At 38.7% G+C, this 26,897-nt stretch overlaps 2 protein-coding genes and 1 pseudogene across 3 annotated transcripts; all 3 read left to right on the top strand.

Moving 5' to 3' along the window:
- The first annotated feature begins 4,935 nt into the window (after nt 1-4,935).
- On the top strand, nt 4,936-11,473 carry adprhl1 (ADP-ribosylhydrolase like 1). Its single transcript, XM_044029739.1, has 7 exons — nt 4,936-5,348; nt 7,291-7,455; nt 7,563-7,688; nt 7,844-7,984; nt 9,007-9,134; nt 9,474-9,606; nt 9,687-11,473. Exons 1-7 carry the CDS (start codon nt 5,135-5,137, stop codon nt 9,854-9,856), a joined length of 1,077 nt encoding a protein of 358 aa, XP_043885674.1. The 5' UTR covers nt 4,936-5,134; the 3' UTR covers nt 9,857-11,473.
- On the top strand, nt 8,228-8,293 carry LOC122772904 (annotated as a pseudogene).
- A 6,260-nt stretch (nt 11,474-17,733) lies between the features above and the next one.
- On the top strand, nt 17,734-26,803 carry grtp1a (growth hormone regulated TBC protein 1a). 2 transcript variants are annotated; one of them, XM_044030429.1, is made up of 9 exons: nt 17,734-17,815; nt 18,252-18,360; nt 21,267-21,418; nt 21,510-21,668; nt 23,092-23,216; nt 24,019-24,115; nt 25,013-25,185; nt 25,779-25,964; nt 26,048-26,803. In XM_044030429.1, the coding sequence occupies exons 2-9, from the start codon at nt 18,290-18,292 to the stop codon at nt 26,138-26,140; spliced, it is 1,056 nt and encodes a 351-aa protein (XP_043886364.1). In that variant the 5' UTR covers nt 17,734-17,815; nt 18,252-18,289; the 3' UTR covers nt 26,141-26,803. The 2 variants fall into 2 exon arrangements, with proteins under 2 accessions (XP_043886364.1, XP_043886363.1); XM_044030428.1 differs by having other exon boundaries at nt 17,737-18,082.
- Nucleotides 26,804-26,897: the final 94 nt, after the last annotated feature.

The raw sequence follows: 26,897 nt of genomic DNA, 5'->3' as shown, positions 1-26,897 counted from the left end.
ACCACCAGAGCCAAAGTCCTGCTCCAGCAGCTCTGGGTAAATAACAAGCAATGGGATCAGCCAATACCTAAAGGTGACTTACAACATGCCTGGGATGAGTGGGAGAGTGAACTTCCAAATCTGGCCCACATCTCCTTTCCCAGGTGGTACGAAGGTAACAACCCCCATGCTTCATTAACAGTAACAGAGAGAGAACTGCACATTTTTTGTGATGCTTCAGAAAAGGCATACGGTTCAGTAGCATATATGAAAACAACAAACGAGCTGGGGGAAACTAATGTCTCACTTGTAATGGCCAGATCACGTGTTGCCCCCCTGAAGCAGCTAACTATACCCCGCTTGGAGTTATCTGCAGCCCTGACTGGAGCCCAGCTAAGTAAACTGATCAAATCTGAACTAACGGTCCTCATTGACAGAACTTTCCTGTGGTCTGATTCCACTGTAGTATTAACATGGCTTTACTCTGCAGGTATAAGGTATTTGTGGCCAACAGAATTGTGGAGATACTTGAACTAACCTCAGCCAGTGACTGGAGGTATGTTGACACCAAACAAAACCCAGCAGACGATATTACCAGAGGTAAGCCGCTCAAAGAGCTGACTAGCATACATCGATGGCATAACGGTCCTGCATTCCTTCACCTCCCTTCTAGTCAATGGCCTGTCTGCCCAACCCCAGCTAAAGAGATAACCACAGAGTTGAGAAAACCCCTTTTCTGTGGTCTCACACAAACCGCTAAGCCATATGACTTACCCAATCCAAAGGAATACAGCTCCTGGACAAATCTGTTAGATGCCACCTATCAAATAATGCAAACCGCAACCTGTCTTTCAAATTCTGACCCTACAAGCATATCGAGAACCAAAGTTGAAATTGCACTAATCTCTCATGCCCAATCCCAGAGTTTCCCAGAGGAATTTCAAGCACTGAAATCCGGTAAAGAAATTTCCCCCCATAGCCATCTGTTATCTCTTTCCTCCGAGTTTGATGAAACACTGGAAGTGATAAGAGTGGGTGGAAGACTTAGACAGATTACAGATCTTGATCCTGATACTATCCATCCCATAGTACTTGACCCTAAACATCCTCTAACACAGCTTCTGATTCAGGACTATGACATGAGACTCTTGCACCCAGGACCTGATAGAGTATTTGCCGAAATACGCCGTGCTTACTGGATCCTCCGAGGCAGACAAGCTGTTAAAAAACATCAATGGTCATGTACTGAGTGCAGAAAATGGCGGGCAAAACCAGTCTATCCGAAAATGGCAGACCTACCTTCCTCCAGGCTGAGGTTATGGAAACCCCCTTTCTGGTCTACAGGAGTAGACTGTTTTGGCCCCCTAAATATTAAACTGGGACGACGGATAGAAAAAAGATGGGGAATACTGTTCAAGTGTATGACCACCAGATGCATTCATATTGAACTATTGAATAGCCTTGACTCTGACAGTTTTCTTATGTCCCTCAGGCGTTTTATTGCACGTAGAGGACAGCCCTTTGAGCTCCTTTCAGACTGTGGCACCAACTTTAAAGGAGGAAACAGAGAACTGAGAGAGGCATTTGCTGCCATGAACCCACACCTGAGAGAACAGTTAAGTAAATCCCAGATACAGTTCCACTTTAATTCTCCAAATGCCCCTCATTTTGGCGGAATGTGGGAAAGAGAAATCAGGTCCATTAAAACTGCTCTCAGAGTAACTGTAGGAAGTCAAACCGTTTCTGACGAGGTCTTGCACACAACCCTAGTGGAAATAGAAGGAATTCTGAATTCTAAGCCGATTGGATATGCATCCTCTGACATTGCAGACCCTGACCCTATAACTCCAAATATCCTTTTGATGGGGCGGCGAGACGCTTCCCTTCCACAGGCTGTGTATGCAGACACTAACATGCTTGGACGGAGACGATGGAGGCACAGTCAAATATTAGCTGATCAGTTTTGGTCCTGTTTCATTAGAAACTACCTTCCCAACCTACAAACACGGAGTAAGTGGCAAAAGGACACCCAGAATCTGAAGGAGGGGACTGTAGTACTCTTAATGGACCCCCAGTTGCCTAGAGGCTTATGGTCTGTAGGAGAAGTATCACGCATCCTACCCAGTCATGATGGAAGGACCCGAACTGTAGAGGTTACATCTAAAGACAAGAAGTTTCTTAGACCAGTGGCCCGGCTCGTCATTCTTCCACCACTTGAACCTAACTCTCACCACTAACTTGTGATTTGTAGAATTCAAATGTACCATTTGAAGGGGTGGCTGTTAAAATCCCAGGTCTCCACCTCACCTGTCTCCTCCTCACCTGCCTCGTCACTGCCACACCTACCTGGACCACGCCCCTAACCCTATATAACCCGCCCCTTCCTCCCTTTGACCCCCCTTTTCTTCCCTCCAAACAAATCCAGGAGAACAAAGGAACACTGCTATTCCTGTGTTTAACCCTCTGCCTAAGAGAGGACAGTAAGAGTGGATGCATTACTGATGTAAGTCTAGGACAACTTAATTTCTTATTGTATATTTGATATTTTCTATACTGTAATATTTCCTTTATCATTTTCATAGACAAAATCATCCACCATTACCCCTCATTACCTGTTTACATATAAAATATTGGAATTTGGAAAGCTGCCTGGATCCTGTGTCTAAATGTGCACCCAACGTATGATGTTCAGCGAATCACCGCCAATATAGCCTACAGTTTTTTCAGTATGTATGGAAACACCGGACAAGTTGAGACCCTGCATGCAGTATTGCCCACTTAGTGACTCAGTTGCTATATTTAGCGAGTATTCAGACCTCTAGTGACTCTTTTTCTAATGACAAATTTGGTGACTTTTCCTGGTGTTATTGGATGCTTTTGGAGACACTGTTGTGAAAGCACATATACTTCATGTTTTCACACTCAGCTTTTTAAAATGAAACCTTCCACCCAACAATCCCTCACCTCTGTCCATCTAAACTACAATCGCTCAGTCTCTCCTATCTGACTGACTGCAAGCGAGTGACTGAAGTAAATACCAGAAGTAAACAAATTAGTTAATTTATTTTATCGCCTAAAGAGAAAGCCATTCAGTGTGAACATTGCTCCACACATCTTGTAATTGTTTTATAGTTTTTTTTGTTTATTAAAAAGAACAGGGTTTTGGGAAACTAAACCTCACGGATCTGCTGCCGCTTTAAATGTTTTGACGGTACTGTCATCAACAACACTCATTCTGATTGGTTAGCTGTGAATCCATCGACTGTACGTCATCAACAACAATAATCGACAGATCAAAGTTCATTTGTTGTTCTAAACTTATTTAGGGTGTTCTTTACTCACTTTTTTTCCTATCTCACAAAATAATTCCTCTCTCCTGCATCATATTAGGTGATGGCGTAATTTAGCGACTTCTAGCGACATTCAGGACAACCAATAGGTACTTTTCTTATACTGTGTAGTTTTTGCAGGACTGTAAGCTAAGAAAAAACAAAGAAAATAGCCAAACACAAACGGGACAATAGCCAAACACAAATGGGACATGTTGCCTACCTGCTAACATAGCTAACATAACGTTAGCCTAGCTCAATCATGTCAGCTAACAGCTGTAGCTTGTTAGTTAAAGTTTTTTCTCGTATATTTTCTCATAGTGGCTGTAGACAGGTGACCATGGTTGGTTGATATTAACTTAAAGTTATGCCTATAGCCTGCAGGCTAACTTCTTTTTGCTACCTCAATATTAAATGTATTATTTTACAGTTTACTGAATTAATTAAATTAAGGTACACTTGAGATACAACAATGGTCCACAAGGGTACAAATCGGTACTTTAGAGGTGACAAGCCATGTAAAGGTAAAACTATACCTTCTTTTCTGAGAAGGTTTATGTAAAAGTACTTCAAATATGTTTACTTCAGCCCAGTTCCATGTAATATAAACATTATTTGTTTATAACATTTGCCCTTTACTTCTTTTAGACCACATCTATGAATAAAGTACTTTTCGTTTTTGTAGGTATATGCATTAAAAAGGAAAATCAAGGCATGAGTAACATGCATGAATAAATATGAAACAAGGTTTTTCAATATTGTTAATGTTTATTTCTTTGAACTTTCAGATCAATATGAAACTAGGACCCAGGTTGAATAACCCTTTAAGCCTTTGCAGAAATTTGTGCTCCCTGAGTGCAATCGTGTCTGTTTTTATTAGAAGTGACATTTGTTTGTCAGCAGGATTAAACACTCACTCATTTTTGAGAAAAACAAAATTATGTGAGTAGTAAATGGAAAAAATATATCTGGGAAAATGTTGTCCTTGTGTTAATACCAGCTTGGTTACAGTTGTCCCTTATCAGCTTGCATTCCTGCTGCATCTCATCATCATCACTGGCTCTTCTGGTCATTCCTAGTCTACTGTTATGTTCAGGGCAACATTCACAGACAGGTCACACATGGACACACATTTAAGTAGAGAGTTGAGTGGTGCACTGAAAAAGAGGTAAAACCTGGGAATTAAAGTAAATAGGGAAACTTGTTGATACAGTTAATGTAACTGGAGAGTCGATTGGTGATGAGTGGGAGATGATTCATGAAAAAGTTTAAAATAGTGAGGATTAGAGGGGCTCACAGAGTGGGTGGAGGGCAGGAGGTGGAGTTATCAGCTGGGATGATGCTCCAGCCTTACCCTGCTCCCATGGGGCTGGTGGCATGTCAACAAATCTGTAACCAGCTGATTCCAGCCCAGCAACACATTAACATCTCTCCCAGTTCCTCTTCCTCCTTCATATCCAACCATTCAGCTCACAGACGCTGGGGCCATGGGGATTGCCTTTTTAGGAGACACCTGATCACAGCTGAGCTCAATGCTGCCCAACACAAAGAAGCTGCACTTGATAGTGCAATGCCTTGGTGTGGGTGGGTGGGTGGATGTGTGTCCACTGTTGGTATGACATGACAAACAAGCATTAAGCACTGTGGGCCTGAGGTAGTGTGATCATCTAGAGGAGGCGGCTGAGATTCTTCAGGATTTTTTCACAGCGGTCATTGTTCTGTGACAGAAAATCTGTTGGTTGTGCAAGAACACAGGAGAAGATCTTTTTTCTTGATTTATTTATTTTGATTAGCTGGGTGAGTTAGCGTGACCAGAGCCCAGTATCATGGAGAAATTCAAAGCAGCCATGGTCTTGGGTGCTGTCGGTGATGCTTTGGGCTACAGAAAGGGCAGCTGGGAGGGCTGCACATCGGGCAAGAAGTTCCAGGAGGAACTGGCCTCTCTCGGGGGACTGGGGACCCTGAAACTGGACCCTGATAATTGGCCCCTCAGTGATGCTACACTGATGCACATGACCACAGCAGAAGCTCTGATAACAGGTAGGGATGGTGGTATTTATCTAATTCAATACCCTTAATTATCTACTAAAAATTATATTAGTCCAATACAGTCTTTTTACCTGAAATGTTTAAACTTAAAAAATGTTCACTAATTCTACATTTAACCTTGTCATCATTGCAGTTATTTATACCTAAATGTCATATGTCCTTAAAATACGAACACACCTTCACAGCTTTTAATCTTTAGAAGGACCAGAATAGCTTCAGTGTAACCACGTCATGGCAGATCAAACCAGAATGACCAAACCTGCTGACATGATGAAGTGATGTCAAAGACAAATCCTCAGTGTGAATGTCCTCAACCAAATGCCATGTCATCAGGAGTGGCTGGGCGTCAACAAGAAAAAGAGACTCTAAAATTAACCACTTTGGAAAAGCTGATCCACAGTTCTCCTCTACTGAACAATAGCAGCTCCATAATCTGCCCGGGTCATGTTTGACTGCAGATGCTGTTCAAAGCTATAGTGTCAGTGGTCCATGGGAAATGGTGATGGCTTCTTTTGAGATTAGGAGGCTCTATTTAGCCACAGTGCAAGTATATTGCACTGTGGCTAAATACAGCTCAGAATGGGCTAGGGCTAACCTAAGCCTAACCCTATTGCTTATCACAAGACTTAATCATAACCAGTTAATCAGTTATGCCTAACCACAACCTTAATAAAACCACGATGCAAATCAGTGTTTATGTCAGAATATGTCATAGAGAGGTAAGACAGCACAAACTGAGGTTTGTGCAGCTATTCTGCACTACATTGACTTCCATTCATTTGGACAGCTTAACCAGTTCCTCAGAAATGAGCTTGGTTGTCCTGAAAGAAGTTTTTTATTGTTTTGTTTTTTAAATCAGTTGATATCCACAACTGTTGTGATAAATGTCAGAAAATGTAAGAGTTTGTGAATTAAATTTGAAAAAAACAAACCAGTTAATTGTAGTTTTAAAGTTCAGCATATTAGAGGGACAGCTCAGGTTGAACAGTTTGGAAATAAAGTGAAAGAGTCATGGTTAAGATGGTTGGGTCACATGCAGAGGAGGGATAGTGATTATCTTGGATAAAGGATGCTGAAGATGGAACCGCTGTGCAGGAAGATAAGAGGAAGAGAAGATTCATTGACGTTGTGAAGGAGAACATGAGGACAGTTGGTAACAGAAGAGGACATATGGGAGAGGACACGATGGAGGCAGATGATCTGCTGTGGTGACACCTAATGGGAGAAGCCGAAAGAAGAATAAGAAGATAGACAAAAATGACAAACACTTATAATACAGAAAAACATTGAACACAGGCAAAACATTCAGATTGGTAATGTGTTATATCTTTGCCTGGACGATATTGGTATTGGACGATCACATTTGATATACATCGTGATATAAGACTGGGTGATATGGTGTGTGGATATTTTTAGGTTATATCCTGATATACAAGAACTGCAGACTATAAATACACTCTAAATGATGTATGATATGTCAAATAATTAGGCTTAAAATGATTATTACCTTATCACAATATGATATCCAAAATCTAAGGCCATATCTTGTCTCATGTCATGATATAGATAAAATATCAAATTATTGCCCAGCCCTAGTTGTATCTCAAAGTGTGTTTGTGCAATAGAAAATGATTGTGTATCTATATTGGATTACTACTAAGGAAAGTTTTAACATGATAATCTGATACTGGATTATTTCCCAGCCCACCCGTGCAGCATCAACAAGAACACATTCTAGCAGGAAAGACTCACCTAATCCATCCCATTTGATCTCATGGAGTGCAAGTGACTCCACTCACTCCACTCCCAAGGCATGCTGGTCCTAATCTGTGGTGTAGCAGGCTGAGGCTAAACTTAGCTCACTACAGCACCACTCATCTTGCACTGCATGCCAGGCATGAATGACACTCAGTCACTTTGTGTGTGTGTCTAGATTACTGGTGTCTAGAGGACCTGTACCGAGAGCTGGTGCGTCTCTATGTTGACGCCATGGTGTGTCTCCAGGGCAGAGCTCCTGATCCTGCCACAGTGGAAGGCTGCGTTTACCTCAAACCTCACAACTTCCTGCTTGCCTGGCACACACCCTTCAATGAAAAAGGTGACTGAAGACTTTCACTACAGACTGAATAAACAGTACTTTTTTGTGTTTATGCGTCCAACATATAATAATGTAATGCATTTTGTGAAAATGTGTGTCGTGTGCAGGGTCTGGGTTCGGGGCAGCAGCTAAGGCAATGTGTGTTGGTATGAGATACTGGCAGCCTGAGAGACTGGACAACCTGGTGGAGGTCAGCATCGAGACGGGCAGAATGACACACAACCACCCCACAGGTGACAATGGTTTTTTAAGCTTATCAACTTTATATTTACATCTCTATTTCCATTTTACCTGCAAGAACAATGATGTTAGACTTTGTTATTTGACCTGATGAGGTGTCACGAGGCAGAAGTGGCACTGTGACGTTATTCATCACTATTTGCTTCAGGCTTCCTCGGCTCCATGACAACGGCACTGTTCGCATCTTATGCGATTCAGGGGAAATCTCTGGTGACTTGGGGTCGAGAGCTCATGAAGGTCATCCCTCGGGCTGAGGAATACTGCAGGAAGACCATACGACACATGAGTGGTTAGGCTGTGTCTCTCTCTGTCTAAGCCCTGTTCAGATCTGGTATTAAAATCCAGATCCCGTCACATAAAGTGTCCCCAAACCCTACCCTCGGTCTGATCAACCCAAGATAAGATAAGAAGATTGTGATTATTATTTTTAAAAGATTATTATTTAAAAAATAAATAAATAAACATATATTTTTAGATCTATAAATATTTCTGAATAAGATATTTAAAATATAGATTATAATTTACAATATATATCGCTTCTCGGCCTTTTGGCTAAGATCAAGTGTAGTATAATTTACAATATAGACAGAGACTTCCTCAAATGATCTGTGGCCAGAGCCGGATTAACGCAAAGGCAAACTAGGCACGTGCCATGCGCAGACAGAGGGAAAAATTTAAATTTAAAAAAAAATATATATACACATGTCATCTACAATTTCAGTGTTAATATATCAATATTTATTAATTCACAAAAAAATAGTGACGTCGTTTATCTTAACGTTTCGCTACGTTACATTAACGCCAGTCAGTTCAGTTCAGACTTATTTTGGCATACAAAGAACCAACTCGTAACCAAATGCAAAATGTGAATTAACTTTTAAGATTAGAAAAAAATCATTTTTTCAATACTTTCTGATTTGGTGGCCCTGTTTGATACCACTCGTGGCATAAATCTTAAAGATTAGTAACTTTGGTAAGTTTCAGATTTCAATTCATAAATAACATCGATGGAGGGGGGCACAAAAATTACAGTCTGCCTAGTATAGTCCATTTATTTAATCCGGCTCTGTCTGTGGCTTTTTTTTTTACACTAATCAGTCAAAATGCTCAGCCAATAAATTTAGTGACACACGCATGAACGCGCACACACACACATAGGATGGATGTTAATAGCAGGTCTGAACGTGGCCTTAGTGTCAAGGAGTCCTGGTATTATCTGTATGTTATAAAGTATGGTCATTTACAGTTGCATGCACATGTCTGATTCTCAGCTCATGTTATTGTTGTGTTTGATTGTGCATTCACATGCAGAGTATCAGGAAAACTGGTTCTATTTTGAGGCCAAGTGGCAGTTTTACCTTGAAGAGAGAGAAATAGACCAGGAAGGACAGAATAAACCCTTGTTCCCTGATTACTATGATGCTGAGGAGACAGACAAGGTAAGCCCAGCCTCTCTGACACACCTTTAATTACACATATGGCCAATAAATTATGACATTTTTAAGAAAGATACCAGAAGACGTTAATGATGTTCACAGATTAAAATATTGATTATCTTATTATCTTATTACACCAGGAAGCCAAACCATCACCAAATCAATATGTGAACCCACCCCTACTTCCAATAGCTATTGTTCTTTTTTAACAATAAAAACAAAAAGTAGAGGACTGGCATCATTTGAGAAGTGACTCAAAATAGTAAAATGAAAATTTAATCTTGTTAAAACATTTTTTACATAAAATTTCAACAGCTCTGTGTTACTTTCTGGTGCATACAGATGTACAAACGATGGAGTTCGGAGGGCTGTGCAGGCCGCAGAGGTCATGATGCCCCCATGATAGCCTACGATGCTCTTCTGGCTGCAGGCAGTGACTGGACTGAACTGTGTAAGCGAGGAATGTTCCACGGAGGTGAGAAAAGACACGGTCCACATGTGAGAGGTTTTTGTTTATGCTATGCCTACAGTGGACATAAAACACTGTTGTTCTAGGTGAGAGAGAAGCCACAGGCCTGATCGCAGGTTGTCTCTATGGCCTCATGCACGGCCTGAACCAGGTTCCTCCAGGTCTGTACCAGGATTTGGACAAACGAGTGCGTCTGGAGGAGCTGGGAGAGGCGCTTCACAAGGCGGCCTCTGCAGAGAAATGCATAGACAAGTAATCCTATTCTTCACTGGTCTGATTCCCACTTGCTGTCAAGGGAACTGCATCTGAATCTAAAACTGCTTCCCTTATGCCCCACACTACCCCTCTCTGTATAGTTCTCTTTGGTAATGCTTCAATAGCCCTAACTGGATTACTGTCCTCTGCTCACCTACTGTATCTTGAACTCTTTTCCTTAATTTGGTGCTCCACAAGCTGCAAATCTGACATGAATGTGAACTGCTAGATCATCTTTCCCTTTCTTCATCTTGAGTCTGTTTATGACAGAGAATAAGACACAGTTCACACACAGTGTAAGGCCACCACGCTAAACTTGAAAGCAACACAATGTAGGATTTCAACCTTCAAAGATTGTCTCAAAGGAAGCAATAAAGTTACACGGGTGCAACTATTAATTAAGTGGATGTCATGGCAGAGGCTGCACAAAAACCAAAGAGGGTTAAGGAGAGTAATAGAATAAGAGAAGATATCGGTCCAGCTTTCACTCGCTGCTAGCAGAGGGCTACTCAACCTAGAGCAGGCTAGTCAATGTGCATACAATGAACAATAGATTTTATGAAAACACTAGCTACGCAAACTATAGCACTGTGGGACTTTTTTATGTTTTTTTTGGGGTTAGTTTTGTTTCTAATATCTTGAAAAATAAAACACTGTTTTCATATTTGTATAAAATGCTATAACATAGTACCTGTTCTGAAGACATGGTTGACTTCTAATGAAGACATTAGAAGTCCAGCTTCAGACTTCACAGATATTGTTGGCTCTTCAACAAATGCACATGTTACCATGGCATATACTTTATGACGGTTGTAACAAACAATACCATTTAATAACTGTGGGGGGAACCCAAGAGCAAATCCTACATTGTGCTACTTCAACTATGGGAGGATAATACCACTTTTTGTGGTATCTTTTAACAATATTATTGTAATTACCTCATTTAATCACCTTAGCTGCAGACATTTGCAGCCCTCACTTACATCCACGTCACATTACAGTGGTGGTGTTGGTGTATCTGTTTTTACAGCAAGTGGCCTGTACTTATTGAGGCATTTCAGTCATGTGTTTATTATTTTGCCTTATCTTTTTCCAATATCCAATACAGTGATTTTGGCCAATATCAGACCAATACAGATATTGAGTATTGCAAAGGTTCATACCTAATGTAAGTGACACAATTAAAAGGAAAGAAAACTCTTAAAACATTTAACCAAGAAATGTTTTCCCTCTTTTCCTTATCTTTCTCTAAAGCTAACTTCTATTAACAGCACAAAGTTATGTTGCATCTTGTAATAATTTATAAGTATTTGTGCGAATATTGTCTATTGTGACACTCTGCAATGCATACTTTATTTCCTGCTTTTATCTAAATATATTAATTGAATCAAAGGTGCTTTATGAAATAATAGTTTGCAGTGTATGTTATCCTTAGTTTTTCCAGTGAGAAATGTGTTTATTTTTTTTACTTTTAACTGTTACACATACCAGAACTGAGTAACAGAGTAACAGTTATGTTTTGTTACTATTTGTTACTGTTTGCACTGTGATATCAGGTACAGGTCACATGGTGAAACATTAATATTACAATGGCAATTAAAATGGACTGAGATATGCATGAAGTCCCTGTCTCTTTTCTTCTTAATTTTCTATCTTCTTGTGCTTTGGTTGCACACTGTCCCCTTCAATTTAATAATTTAATATTCCCTAAACTAACTGATTATAACATGTTCACGCTGCTAAAATGCTTCACTTCAAGTAAGGTACTTATCCAGTATATCCAATTTAGTATTGTTTACTCACTCACATATGGTAGAAATGTTGCATTTGCAGCTTCATGGTGGTGCCAGTTTCAGAAAGAAAAGAAAGAAAGACCCTTGGCTTCAGATGGCAACAGGGATTAAGTATTACATGTCCTCTATTCTCCATAGACCAGATTCTCTGAACACCAGTATCAGCCCTGATGCCAGTACGCTGAGGAAGTTGGTAAGAGATCGCAACTGCCGTCCAGTGCTCCGAGGGATTCTTGAGAGTCTCCTGCATTATCTGATGGAGGATCTGCCCAAGTGGTCCACTAGAAACGGGAACCTGGGGAAACCAGGAACTGGCACAATATCAATCAGAAACAAAGGACCAGATGGTCCTGGTCAGAGAATGGAGAGTTCTTTGAAACAGACTCAATTTCATACAAATTCCACAATGGATCAGTTGTATGAGGCATATACTCCCAAGACTACTTCTATGTTCCTCAAACATTCCTGGTTGAATCCTCCAAAAGGCAGATTGCCTAGCAGGTGTGAAAACTACCAAATACCAGACAATGTAATACCTCGGCGACTGACCGCATTCCAGCTCCTCCAATCTAAATTTTTAAGGTCTACACCTAAACCTCCTGTCACCCACCAAAGGGAAGTAGGAACTCTCTCTTTCAACAGAGGAGTGGCAGCTGAGGTTACCCACAAACAAGGCAGTGAGCACAGCATGCACAGGAAAGACAGGGCTAAAAGAGGACAGAAGAGAGGAGGCAGTGTTAAAGACATGGTGGCCAAGTTTGTCATGGCTGAACAGAAAGAAGGGGCGGTGAATATGCTCAAGAAAGAGCCAGTCAAACCAAGAACAATTGGAAGAGGAATTATCCTAAACGTCTTGATGGAGAGGTTTGAGACCATGGCCATTGTATGCAAGGGAAGCGACTTGAAGGGTTCACAAAAAAGATCTTCAGGGGGAATTGACAAGGATGTGACAGGTAGTGTAAAACAGAGGGTAGCTTGTTATAAAAAAGGGCAACAACAGGTGGTAGATCAAACTCTCCATAAACAAAGCACACAGAAGCAAATTGAATGCAAATCTGGTAGAGGGCAAATGAAAAGAAAACAAATGACAGAGCAACGACCAGAGCAAGCAGAAGTCATTTTTAAAAAAGAAACTTCAAACCTGGGTGGACAAAATCACTTGAAAGAAGAGCAAACAGGGGAGCAGCCATCAGATCAAAGATCTCATGGATATTGTTCATTAAAACACACAAATGGTCAAGGAAATAATAACGGTATTAAGGGTTGGGAGTCATGTGAATGTGGTAAAGATCAGACCACAGCTGATGAAACTCAACACATCAACAACAGGTTAAAATATGGACAAACAGAGTCACTCTGTCTAACGTCTGTCTCAGAGTGGTCACTACCAGAACCTCACAGACTTTTTCCACAGGTACAAGCCTCACTTAGTTGGAATGTGGCAACCATCATGACTTGCTCTACTGTGTGGTCCATATGTGTAGATTCCTCTCCTACGCAACATTTCCAAGAAAACAAGAGGCCAGTGAAGAAACCAGATGTGAAGAACAATAGTCCTTGTGAAGTTCCACAATATGCTCAAAGTGAGTTAACTGAAAGTGAACCTTCCATGACAGAAGCTGATAACACCGCAAAACCCCAAATTCATGGGCTTTTTACCAACACAGACCATGACCTTGTGACCAAAGCAGAGGAGGATCTAAATTGCTCCAGATCAGAGATGACTCAAAGAAAGCACTATCAATATGTCATCCCACGCATTTACAGACTGGATTATCAACAAGGTCCTGATCAGACTGAGTCTTCCTCTCAGTCAGCACCAGAACATAAAACTACAACCGTACCATGGCAATCTGAGACTTCTCCAGCTGCTCCCCCTAACACTTCATTAATGACAATGAAAACTTGGGAAAAGGACATTGATACAAGCCTATCTCATGACATCGCTCCTCATAGTATAACCACAATTAAACCAACAGAGACTGACGTACAAGAAAAGGACAAGAAACCTGGAGAGGAAAGAGAAAAAGTAACTCTGGTGGACATGAATGACAGTAATATGCAGCAAAGGTTAAGACTTTCTGAATACTCTGATGATGTTCATTTAGAAGGCAGCAAGATGGTTGATGTTAAAATACCTGATATTAAACCTAACCAGGATGAGCCAACAGAGAAGCCAAAGTATACAACAATCAACTATGGGGATCCTTCAATCAAACAAACATATAAACCAAAAATCATACGTTTTACCGACACCTTCACTTTTTAGGTTGATACAGACATTGATGCACAAGCTCAGACAGCATTTCCTCTCTCAGATGCTCTGATAATTGATCCTAAAGGCCTGGACACACCACCCAGCCCCGCACAAGAATATTTTCTTAACCCAGTTACGATTTCCAGCCATTACCACTGCATGTCTATGTACAGTGCCTTGAGATAATGTATGTTATTATTTGGCGCTATACAAATAAAATTGAATTGAATTGAATTGAATGTGCCTGAAAGTCCCACACTTGTCCTGGCCACTCTCGATTGTGTCCTGCACATAAACAAAAACATTGCTTCTGGCAATGTTTTTGTGGAGGATACCACACATAACAGATAACATGATTTTGGGCCTTTCATCACCATCAGTCACAATTGAGAGGACTTTCCATATGTCAGACTTGCCTTTTTGAAGTCTTTTTTCTGTCTATTCTTGTTCTCAAATCTTCTCGACTTCACCTGTGGATTCAATTCTTCATTGGAATGCTATTTTTTTCTGTCTGGCCGCTTCTGCCTGCAGCATACCACCCAATCCTGCAAGACTGACCCAATCATTTTGTATACTGCTTGTATATGAACTTTATTTTCCGTATCTTTGTTTTATTTGGACATTTGTCATATTCATATGATGAAGCAGCAACCCAGTTCAACAGGAAGGTACTCTTCTTCTCTTTGTTTTAATTGGTCAATTACAATTGCAGCAACAAAATCACAGTAGAAGCAACAGCTAACTGGTGTTGTCTCTTATAAGTTACAAAAATACATACTATTGACACGCTGGCTTTAGTGTTTTTTATTTGTAATGACTTTGTATTAAATGCCATTCAGTGTATTTCCATAGAAATTCTTGAAAAGTGTAGAGTAAGGTAAGGTACAAGGATAAAGAAAAACGATTGTTGAAACTGATATGAATTGTTTCAAACTGAACTGTCAACATAATTGTAATTATTTTACTGCACAAAAAACATCATGTTCTCTCATCAACTATTGAACCAAGATTTCTTTCCTTTTCGTCTTTTCTAACTAAAGTATGAAGATATAACCCAGTATTATATTTCAATAAAAGTGGCTTGTTTGTTTTTTCTGATGCTGCCTAATGTATTCATTATTTGTCCGAGAGGAGCGAGATTGGTTTAGTTGATTTGCTAAACATGCTTTAAATGAATATGATTTTTTGATCCAGATTTTTGTCTATACAGAATCTGTAGGGGAAGTGTCTAAATATTTAAATTTAGAGAAACTTGTTTCCCTGGAATTAGTCCACAACCTCATTTCACAACATGTTCACACACTTAAACTGAGTTAGATGACCTTGCCTGTAGAACAGTGTTCAGCACACACCTACACAGACCTGTAGTTATCACAAGTAAAGACGATTGCTCGGAACAGATGAATAGGAGAGCCAAATATGGCAGTGGTTTTAAGTTAGGAATTTCATTTATATAACACTATTATTTTCTTTCATAAAGTGCATCTGTGAGGGTGGGTTGAAATCTTCAAAGGCTGACTAAGAAGCAGAGGTGGAAAGTAATGAATTACATTTACTTGCGTTACTGTAATTGAGTAGATTTTTTTGTGTACTTGTACTGTGTAATTGTAATTTTACTTTTACTGAAGTATGTTTTTGTGGAAGTACTGTACTTCACTACGTCCTAAATCACATCTGTTGCTGAGTAAAAAAATGTTGGCCTGAAATAAAAATAAAAATAAAATTAATTCACTCAACGGAAACTTTGGCAGTGACTGATGAGGATAATTGAATTGGTGCTAATTAAGTGAGAGACCTTTGACCCATTTTGACTAGATTTTGTCAGCACTTAATTTGTAATGGTTTGCCTTTAATTAAAGACAATGAATGTGAGATTTGTATCCCCTTGTCATTTTTCACTACACAAGGAAGAACCCCAACCTTGTTAAAAAAGTAACTTTTACTCATTTTAAGTACATTTTAAGCAAGCAACTTTTTTGCTTTAACTTGAGTACATTTTTAGACCAGTACTTTTACTTGAGTAGAATATTCCAGTACTCTTTCCACCTCTGCAAAGAAGGAGCAATGAAACTTGCATACTGGCATGCATTAGATTCAGCCTTTAGTGATACTAACTGGATACTTTAATTTCTTCTAGAGACATTTTTACCAAACATCTGCAGACGAAGGGGTTCGAACCCAAGGACATTCATGCTGACAGGGTTGCTACATTAGGTCATGATGCTCCAACTTTACCAACTGTGCAAAAGTGGGAAGGTGAGGGTTCACGAGGGTTAGTTAGAGCCTTGAAGATGACCCAAGGATCTCCTGCCATAGCCACAACCCAAGAAAACATTGATGGTGTGATACCACATGGTGATGGATGGACAGATATGTGACTGTTAATCAGAGAAACAATGCTGTATGCATCTCCCGTGAAGGAGTAGAGAACATTCTGCACAACAAACTTGGCATGACAAAGATTTCGGCTCTGTGGGAGCCACAGCTTTTGACCACTGAACAAAAGCACACCAAACTGGTCATGTTGCAGGAGAATTTGGCACATTTTGAAGCAGTTTTTTTTTACATGAAAACTTCTGTGACTTTCCTAAATGTGAATATTTTCTTATGTCTTCACTACACAGTGACTCTAACCTGAATATTTGTATATATATTTATATATGAATTTTTATATATAAAATATATATTAATTCCACATTTTTCACTATTGTCTGGCATTTTATGGACCACACAATAAATTAGAGCTGCACCAATTAATTGAATATTAATCAATTATTAATCTATTACTCGACCATCAGTAAACACTGGTCAACAATTTAGTTGTATTGTTTTTTCCACTCTGTGTCCTGATATGTGCTGTATGTTTTGATAATATTAGCTCAGGAAATTAAATAGGCCATATAGTTATTGAAGCAGGTAAGAGGTAACAGGTTGTGTACAGAGCTGCTGAGCAGATGCTCATGTTGACAGACGGATGCATTTACCCGTGCTACGTGGCTGATCTGAAGAAGGCGCAGCAAGCAACATATTTTTGCTGCCTTCATGTGTTACCAGAGAAACGTACACTGTGAGCTAGCAAAAAAAGCATGTTATGTCACAGTAACTCTCTGTGTTAAAAGTTGAAATCGGTGTCAAATGTTTTCTGCCAAATAAACACTGAATGTAGTTCTAAAATATTTTTTTTTGTTGCTTAATGTCAGACAAGGGTTGCTGTGTGGTCCCTGGAGCTTTAGTTTGTATATAAAGATAAATATTGCGTAAACGTGATAAATAATTAGAAACAGTACATGGAAATGATGGCCCACTACTTAAATGTTTGTTTATGCATCATAAATTTCTTCTCAATTGTGAATTTTTACCGTTGTGCATCAAAACAAATCATGTAAAATATTGTTACAAATGTTATTTCTATATCATGATGGAATATCATGATATCATTTTAAGCTAATATTGCTAATTCTCATATAAATCTGAAGTCATTATCCTATTTAGTTTGTATTTATTTTATTTGCTTTAACTTAGTGTTATATTTCAATAGTTTTATTTGTTCAATATTTATACTTCTTATCTCTTTAAATATTTCATTCTTTTATTGTTAATCTTTGTTTACCTTGTGTTGTAAAATGTATTTTCTAGTTTGTCTATGTCTCTGTGTTGAGTTTAATGTCTCTGTTCAGTGCCTTCAATCGACCTTTATGATTGTGAAGTTTCACTAAATGAAAATTGCCTTGTTTTGCCTTCTGTCCGATACTTCGTGAATGCACCACCGGTCACATTTCTAACCCAATGAGGATTTTACGTGATTCATTTGAACGCACCAAAGTCTGATTGACGTGTGTGTCCCGGGGCAAATACGTCACGAGTGTGAAAATCCTCCATGGAGAAGAAGTGGATACTGGAAGAGAAGAAGGTTGGACATAGATTTACATCCTTGTAGCGCATAGTTGTGTTAGCTAGTTAGTTAGCAGAGCTACAGGTCAGTTAATTAGTTAGTGGGTTAGGTGTTTATAGTTACAGTCCGGGAACAGTGGGAACAACAGCAGCAGGTGCATGTGGATGGCGATTAAAGCGAAGGAAAACTCTGCCCTCTTCACAACAGCCTGAACATCGGCGGAAACATCAAATATTTGTGGCATCTTTGCCAAAACTCTTTCTTGGTTCGAGTAAAAATGCGTCTGTGAGTTTTTCGCCGCTTTTTCTTCCTCGTGAATGAGAACAGCACAAACAAAGCTGTTGCGCCTACCCCCGTTCCTGCGCACTCAAACACGCGGAGAGTTTACTTTTAGTCAAACTTACTTCGACATGCGAGACGGTTTAAAATGTGAGTATTTGTTTTGTGACGGTAGAAACATGGTGAGAAAGTAGCGCGGCTTTTCTGGAGGAGATGGAGAAGAGGAACAAGGTGACCAGCAGGGGGCGCTCCATCGGCGGAAGAGCCAGCGACAGAGTGGACAGGTAATACATTAACAGTAATATTATATTACATAAAATATTAAACTGGCATTCCCAGACTCTTGTGGAAGTTTTCTGGTCTTTAAATGTAGTTATATAAGTTCATTTAAAATGCTTTTCCAGCACTTAAATTCAAATGTATCAAACAAGACATTCTGAAATTTCAGAATAATATTAGCTTCAATATAATCAGAAAACGTTATATTGTTATTGCCTTATCCCTAGCTCAATGTAAGATACTGTGGCTTGACCAGCTAACCAAGCCTGCTAAAACCTTTTAAATACCATATTTTTTCATCAGGTCAGTTTCCTGTTTTATTCTGATTTTTTTTCACTTGTGCCTTAAAAACAGAAAATTTGATAAAATCTTGAAATATCACAAACGTTTCTATGCTTGTGGGAGGTGTGATAGCTAGTGTATTGATTGACAATGTGGAATAGGACAGATGATGGGAGGAATGTGTGGACTACTGAGGAAACTACAACATCCCTACACTACATAAAGAAGCAAATGTCACCACAACAATAAATGGAAACATCTAGAAAATTCCTCTGTGTCAACACCTGCTGGTGCCCTTTATTAAAATCCTTCTTCGTGTTGACTCAGACAATAAATTTGCCACCCACTGCTTAGCTCTGTCAAATAACCCCCAATATTTGCTGAACAGCAGTGGACGTAACATAAAATTTCCATATTGAAAATGATAGTTTGTAGGGCTCCAAGGAAAGTGTTAAAACAGAATAAAACAAAACTTTAGTTTGAGAACAAAACTAGACTTTTGAGAACCTCATCAATTCCAGGTTTGGAAAACACAATCAGCATTTTTTAACATCATGGACCAAACAACTAATCAATGAATCAAGAAAGTAATTGACTCATGAATCGCTTATGAAAATAATTGTTAATGCAGGCCTAAAAATGTCAAAAATGGTAGATACTTAACATACTTAACCATAATTTAAAAAATGTATGTACCATAATATAAAACAAACTACAAAAATCTAGGTAATAAAACCTAATAAAACAACTCTGCTTTAAGAATATATAACAAATTACATTTGATTAATGTATCCACTTGTTTTCAAAGACTAGTCTAAACCTGGACTTTTGAGATACTTTATTTTCTGTGTTCTTTTGACAACTGCCCACTTTGTCTGGTTTAGTAAATTGCAAAAAGTTTAACTTAATTGACAATTTGCGTTTTGGTTTTGTCGATGGAATTAATACTTCACTCTTCCGTGAATACTATGTGGTTATTTCTAGTGAGAAAAAGGACCGCTGTGCTGTTCAAACAATAATAAGATTAGGTAGCTTCAAGTCCCCCATTTACACTTAAACATCTGCTTTTGCTTTGTCAACAAAGACACTCCCCTGATGAGGAATGCAGTGGTTACATAATAATGTCTTTATTTTAGCCTCACTGGTAAAACCTGGACTGTTTTCTGTACACAGTAAAAGAGGGGCGGGGTTTACTGGCTCTAGGGTCTTTTTGTTTGTACTTGATGTTGAAAACTACACCACATTGCTGGTCTGTAGGTACATTTCCTCTGCAGGGATGTCTTTGTGCAAATGAAAGGGTTAAGCTGCAGGAAGATTATGGTGTTACTTACGTCAATAGGTTGACACACAGAGACATAGTCTGGTTTCCATGACTTCAGAGGACACTACATTGACTTCCATTCATTTCCTGCACACTTACTCTAACCTTAACTACCACTGGCCTAACCTAACCCTTAACATCATCATAACCATACAACATGTCTTCACTTTAAAATATAATAATTACCTCATCGGGAGTCGGTACTTTATTTTTGTTACCATAAGGAAGACACGTCTCCATAAATGACTGTGTAAAGAGATTTAGGACCATACCACATGAGTAATACCTCAATAAAACCGCAGTGTAGCTGTAGGAAAACAGATTTTAACACCTACAGCACCCTACAGCCATTATACGTACTTCAAAAATACACAATTCGCATATTGTGATATTATCTTCAATTATATAGAAGCCATAAGAATAGTTAACAGTGTAGGATAGAGAATGCGTTGTATTTAATGTCCTTCACTTTGATGTTTATAGATGAGGTAAAATTTTATGATGACACAAATAATTTACAAAGCAAGAAATATACTTAATATATACTTAACAATATACACAAAATGTTCACAGAAAGAAAATGTATTTATTTTATGAAAGTAGATAGTTTGTGGTTGTAATTGGTTTTTGGAGTTATATACAAATTAGGGATAATAGTTTATATACAGTAATATTGGATTGTATATAGGCATAGTGTTTTTATTAGTACTGTATTGATTGATTGATTGATTGATTATTTAATGACCACACAGCTAAGCTGGTGGCATTTGTTTCAGATGTTTTCCTTAGCAGTTTCCAACAATAAACAGCATTAAACATGATGCTTAAGTATTTAAGTGGGTGTAAAAGGGGTAGGAACAAATGAGTGAAAAATTCCTCCTGCTTCTTTTTGAACATGTCATGTTTAATTTGTGTGTGTAAATACAGTATGTGTATTATTAACTGAAAGTATATTTTAATGCTAAAATATTGTTGTCCATGATTTTTCAAATGTACTGTTTTACAAAAAAACTGAAAATATATTTCTTGATTAATATGTCAAATTATAGTTATTTACATAGTTTAAGTGCTTCAATTTTATGTTTCATTCATTACTGACTTCTCAGAGAATCCCAGCGAGCTGGCTTAAATATGGGTATAAAAAGGTTTTTGAAAGATTTATAAAAGATTAGTTTTCTTGTTTTGCACTGCATATATATAAATTTGTATAGTTAGGTTCAATCTTTCTAGTAAGTGTATTCCAGATAAAAATATGATTTACTGTACTTTGATGTGTTTAATCAGTTGTTTACTGTTGTTCTGGTCCAGAGTGGATCCATATGGTTTTGAGCGCTCAAAAGACTTTGATTATGAGTCATATGAGGCGCTGATGTCCGAGTATCTAGTTATACTCACCAGGCGCTCCATCAAGTGGTCCAAACTACTGAAGGGCCAGAGAAAGGTGCAGAAGAATGTAAAATGTAAGTGTCAAAACCGGTAACACACACAAGGAGTTAGTTTTGCATTAAATAAACATGGGTTTTAAACTCAAATGTTTTCTTTCTCCTTCAGTAAAGCGTTATGTGCGTAAAGGGATTCCCAATGAACACCGATCTCTTATCTGGATGGCATCCAGTGGAGCTCAAGAACAGTTAGAGAGGAACCCAGGATACTACCAGTCCCTGCTCACAGCCCAGCACGACCCCAAACTGGTGGAGACCATCCGCACAGGTCAGTGTGTCAACAGTTTCAACTGTTGTCAGGCCAATTTTAAAGAACTAAGCAGGAAAAGAAACATAATATGATGCTGCACCATAAATCTTCAGCTCTAGTTACACATGAACCTCTGTCTGACCTGATCAGGGAATGTAACCAATCCACATCTGAAGATCATCATTTATTTGAGACCAATCTGTACTAGGGCGAGGCAATACATCGATATTATATCTATATGAGATGAGACAAGATATCCTGATATTATGATAAGATATCTGTGCTGACTTTTCCTGATTTTAAATGCTGTTGCATTGATAATCTATTATTATATTTGGAATACTACATTAAAAATAGATAGAATTAATAAAAGTATATTTTGACAAGTCACATTTAATTTCAAATCTAATGATTTGTGTTATAGCAGAATTTGACTATATTTATATAATTTCATTGTTACCAACACACATTTACATATTTACAAAGAGAGGAAAGAGAAGAAGATAGAGACCAGGAGCATTTAATTTAAAAATGAATAGCATTAATAAAAATGTTTATCATCACATTATCTACATCATCTGGTCCAGGGTGTGACATGCCTCTTGCTTGGTTCCAGCGCCTCATGTGACCCTCAGAAAAGAAAAAGCATAGAAAAAGGATAGTGTGTATATATATATATATATAGTATTAGTAATAGTTATAGTTGTAATATTTGTGCTGTGGTGGTCTGGATAATTAAGTGTGGTGATTAATTTGTCCAACAAAAAGAATTGAGAATTGAGGAGAAACCTTACTCAAATGAGTAAATAAATAGAATTTCTTTGAGCACCCTGTCATGGAATTATTTATCCGTAACTGCCGCATGCGTCAGTTTGCTGATTCAGCTCAATGGTTAATGCTGACTATAGTCAATTTAGCTGCACAACACTGCAAAAACTACAGGCAACAGTCAGACACACGGGACACGATGATGCTCAACAGTTTGCTGTTTGAAAAACACAGAGAGCTGTTGGTGTTACCTCATGTTAGATAGTGACATGACTTCTCCTGGTACTGATAAAACAAGTGATAGTAATGTGTTGCTGGGGCTCAGTGGTAGAGGTGGTTCTCCATGTGTGCACATGGGTTCTCTCTGCGTACTTCAGCGTCCTCCCACAGTCAAAAACATGAGAGTGAATGGTTGTTTGTCTCTGTGTGTTTGCCCTGCGATGGACTGGTGACATGTCCAGGGTGTGACCCCACCTTTTTCCCCTATCTCAGCTGGGATTGGCTTCAGTCTCCCTACTCCTTACTGCTTCACCTGTACCCACAACATTAACACATCCACAAACATTACGGTCGGCACATTAATGTGAACATATGACTGCAGACATTCTTTTTCCTGCTGCCTCTTTTTCATTCACATCAGAGTAATGATCGCTGTCCATGTGGTTTCTTTCAGACTTGAACAGAACTTTTCCAGACAACATCCACTTCCACAGGACATCCAACCCATGTCTGCAGAAAGCTCTGTACAATGTACTATTAGCTTCTGGTTACCACAATCCCACTGTGGGCTACTGCCAGGTAACACTGGACAACTTAACACCCAACTTCATACCTGTCCTCCAATTATGGATATTTTAAGTTAACAATAGTTACTGTGATTACATTTGCTGTTGTAAAGGACCTTGGGTTTATGTGTCATGTGGGGTAGAAGATCACAGTATGTCACAGTTATATTGACTTTCACTGAACTGCAGTGAAAGGTTTGGTGTGTTGTATTATTGGATTACAACACAACTGGAGTGTTTTCTTCTTTCTCTTCCTTTTTCCTCTCAACATTTCATTCAAGGAGATTATTTATTTTACTTACAGTGACCATTTAAAAAAAATAAAAACATCTGTTCTATGCTAGAGGTGGACAAGATATATAATTGAAGATAATATCACAATATGCAAATTACATATTTAAATGACTTTGCAAAATCCAATGAAACTTGACACATTCCCTGAATACATGCAGCAGAAGCCTTCCTTGCTGCAGCAGTGAGCAACATTCAGTGTCATATGACCAATACTGGACCTACATGGTCTATAAACCCTCTGGAATGTTACTTTCTTCCCAGTAAGCTTGGTTAGTGTTTGTGTTAGTGTGGAGAACCCTGTGGTATTTATATTTCATTCATAGGAGCACATGCAGCTTGTTTTGCAATTCAAATGTTTTTATCCAGTTGGCGTGCAGCCTATTTGTGTCTCATCAAACTCCAATAGCCTTCTTTATCTTATTTCATACATCCATCCACATACCCAGTGTGTTCACTCAGCAGGATGCTTTATTTCACTGTTCTCCTCATGTGAAGTCTGTGTGTCTCTCTTTTGTCTACAGGGAATGAACTTCATAGCTGGGTATCTACTTATCATCACTAAAGATGAAGAGAAATCCTTCTGGCTGATGGATGCACTCCTTAGCAGAATCTTACCAGGTGTGTGTGCGTTTGTATCTTTGTGAGGACCAAACCAGTTTAAACCAGGGATGTTGATAGGTACACGTCCAGCATCTTTTTCCTTTGGTGTGTGTGTGTGTAACAGGTGATCTTTATGCACAGTGTTCTGTCTGTCTACAAAATATCATCGGGATGTTATGAACATCAGGGTATGACCCTGCTTTTTTGCCCTATGTCAGTTATTTTATTTGATAAGTGATACCCTCTGGAAAAAAACTCCACAAAAACCCTTGTACACGGTACATACACCTCAGGATGAGCCACAGAGGAGAGATCCCTCTCTGATGCTGTAGGTTTCATATGTACAGAAACAAGTTGAGCAGATTACAAACAAAACTTTACATTTACAGAAAGATTAAAAGATAATAATCGAGCTAGGACATTTGGGGAAAGTGAGGACATTTTGTCCAGTGCTCACAATTTTAAAGGGCCTTTTGGGGGTTAAGACCTGGTTTTAGGGTTAGAAGAAAGTTTAGGTTAGATTAGACATTAGTTGTGATGGTTAAGGTTAGGGTAAGGGGCTATCTAATGGCATTATGTCCATAAGTGTCCTCCGTAAGAATGCCTGTGTGTTTGCATTGATTTTCTGGTTGTCCCTTTGCTCTAGGCTGAGAATAATGTTGTAACAGGTCACATGGTCTTAATCTGTCTGGCATGTTAGGACCTGCACTGTTTGAATTTATGATGAACACTTACTCAAATAAGTGATGTTGCCTTTAATAACTTACTTAAAACAATTTGACAGTTACAGTATAATTTTCTGCTGTCACTTTTGCATTTAAGCTATATATAAACCTCTTTCTCAACAGTAAATGAACATAGAGCTTCATATATATATATCTCAGACAGATGTACTGTATGTCTGTGTCTGTGTAGACTACTACAGTCCGGCCATGCTGGGACTGAAGACGGACCAGGAAGTGTTAGGGGAGCTGGTGAAAATGAAAGTCCCCAGAGTGTGGCAGACCATGGTGGATCATAACGTCATGTGGACTCTTGTAGTCTCTCGATGGTTCATCTGCCTCTACATAGATGTCTTACCAGTGGAGGTGAGTGTCATGATAAAAAAAAAATGTAAAAGTCAAACATATAAGAAAGCTTAATGACAGACCTAGGGGTCATTTTGTTGCTTGCTATTTGTCAAACACTGTTTTTATGATGGTGCGGCTTTTCAGACAAATGATTCAGCCCTATAATGTACAAAGGTCTACATTGTTGCTTACTATTGCTGTGTCATTTATCATTCACTATAAATTAGGTTTAAGTTCTAAACAATTTATTGTAGCTGAGTGATGATTCAGCATTTGGGGGCACACAATATATTTGCTAGCGACATTTTTATATTAGTAATAATTATACAAATTATATAAATAAATAGACATTTGGTTTTAATGATGAAAATTCTGTGAAATATCATCATGAATAATCTTCATTGCAATACTATGATGGAATATTTTGTTATAATTTTAAGATCATATTCCCCACCCACAACTGATCCTCGACTGAACAGTTGCTTTTTTTTTCTCAACCAGCCCCCTCTTGACCAGACTACACTGCTATTGGCCTCCAGGTCATTTGAGTTTGACATCCCTGCTTTAACTTTAATTGCTGGTGGAATCTTTCTTGTTGTTTTTTTCCACAGACAGTTCTGCGAATATGGGACTGCCTGTTCTACGAGGGCTCAAAAATCCTGTTCCGTGTGGCGCTGACACTGATCCACCACAACCAGGCTCTGATTCAACAGGCCCAGTCTCTGCCAGATATCTGCCAGATCTTTAAGCAGATCACACGTGATACATTTGTTGATGAATGCCACACTTTCATGCAGGTGAGTGATAAAGTGATAAACATGCATTTGTAGTTTGGTTTTCTTGTAATTCTGTAATCCCACAGTTTCATTTCCTTTCCCAGAAAATTTTCAAGGAACCAGGAAGTCTCTCCATGGCAACCTTGACGAAGCTGCGGGCGACATGTCGATCTCGCATCATTGCAGAAAAGTCATGACATTTAAAAGACTTTCCTGTAGTTCAACACACATTCCACTGGGAGAAGAACCCAGCAGCCTGTTTGCACCTTTTAAATAGAACTATTGTCACAATTACTATCAATTTTTATCATTTACTCTTTCCATACAATCTCAATGCACTGGATATATGATCATATGTTAATGTTCTTCGTAATTTGCTGTATGAGCTGATAATTCCATTTCAAATGAGTCTGTGCTATAGTTTAAAAATATTTTCTTTAGTGAAGATGTGGAATGATGCACTTTACTCTGAAGGGTTAGAGACGGTTAAGAAAATATTGTTGATTATGATCAGATTGACATAACACAACCAGAAGAAATTGTCCACTGTATTTCAGTTAGTAATAGGCTTCGCTCTTTTTTCCAACAATGAGTTTATGAGCTTTAATTTAAAGAAAAAAAAATCATATGAAACAATATAGTGAGCTAAACCTTCCTAGTGTGATACATCAATTCAGATGTTACCGAATTGGATGGGCAGCAAATGCTGTGGTGGTAGTCTTAAGACAAAAATTTATAACCCAAATGTGCAGTGCTGAATAAAGCCAGTGGGTGGCAATAGAGGTTTATTGATAAGATGGAGCCCATGAAGCGAGTCTACTGCCCTTGCTGTTTAAGGTTAATAAAGTCAATTCTGTGTATGATATGGTCATTATTCAAAATAACTGTGTCCTAATTCTGGAGTATCAAGAAGTTGTAGAAAAGAACCAGGTTTTTGGAAATCTGCAAACAGCC

The sequence above is a fragment of the Solea senegalensis genome, linkage group LG7 (assembly GCF_019176455.1).
Source record: "Solea senegalensis isolate Sse05_10M linkage group LG7, IFAPA_SoseM_1, whole genome shotgun sequence".
Classification (NCBI taxonomy): domain Eukaryota; kingdom Metazoa; phylum Chordata; class Actinopteri; order Pleuronectiformes; family Soleidae; genus Solea; species Solea senegalensis.
This window is presented reverse-complemented; position numbering and strand designations above follow the sequence as displayed.

Excerpts from the sequence above, each read along its gene's own strand:
- adprhl1 (XM_044029739.1), top strand. The coding sequence starts at position 5,135 with ATGGAGAAATTCAAAGCAGCCATGGTCTTGGGTGCTGTCGGTGATGCT. Across the intron at positions 5,349-7,290 it reads AGCAGAAGCTCTGATAACAG|ATTACTGGTGTCTAGAGGAC; the intron begins GTAGGGATGGTG and ends GTGTGTGTCTAG. Across the intron at positions 7,985-9,006 it reads GACCATACGACACATGAGTG|AGTATCAGGAAAACTGGTTC; the intron begins GTTAGGCTGTGT and ends ATTCACATGCAG.
- grtp1a (XM_044030429.1), top strand. The coding sequence starts at position 18,290 with ATGGAGAAGAGGAACAAGGTGACCAGCAGGGGGCGCTCCATCGGCGGA. Across the intron at positions 23,217-24,018 it reads CCACTGTGGGCTACTGCCAG|GGAATGAACTTCATAGCTGG; the intron begins GTAACACTGGAC and ends TTTTGTCTACAG. Across the intron at positions 25,186-25,778 it reads TAGATGTCTTACCAGTGGAG|ACAGTTCTGCGAATATGGGA; the intron begins GTGAGTGTCATG and ends TTTTTTCCACAG.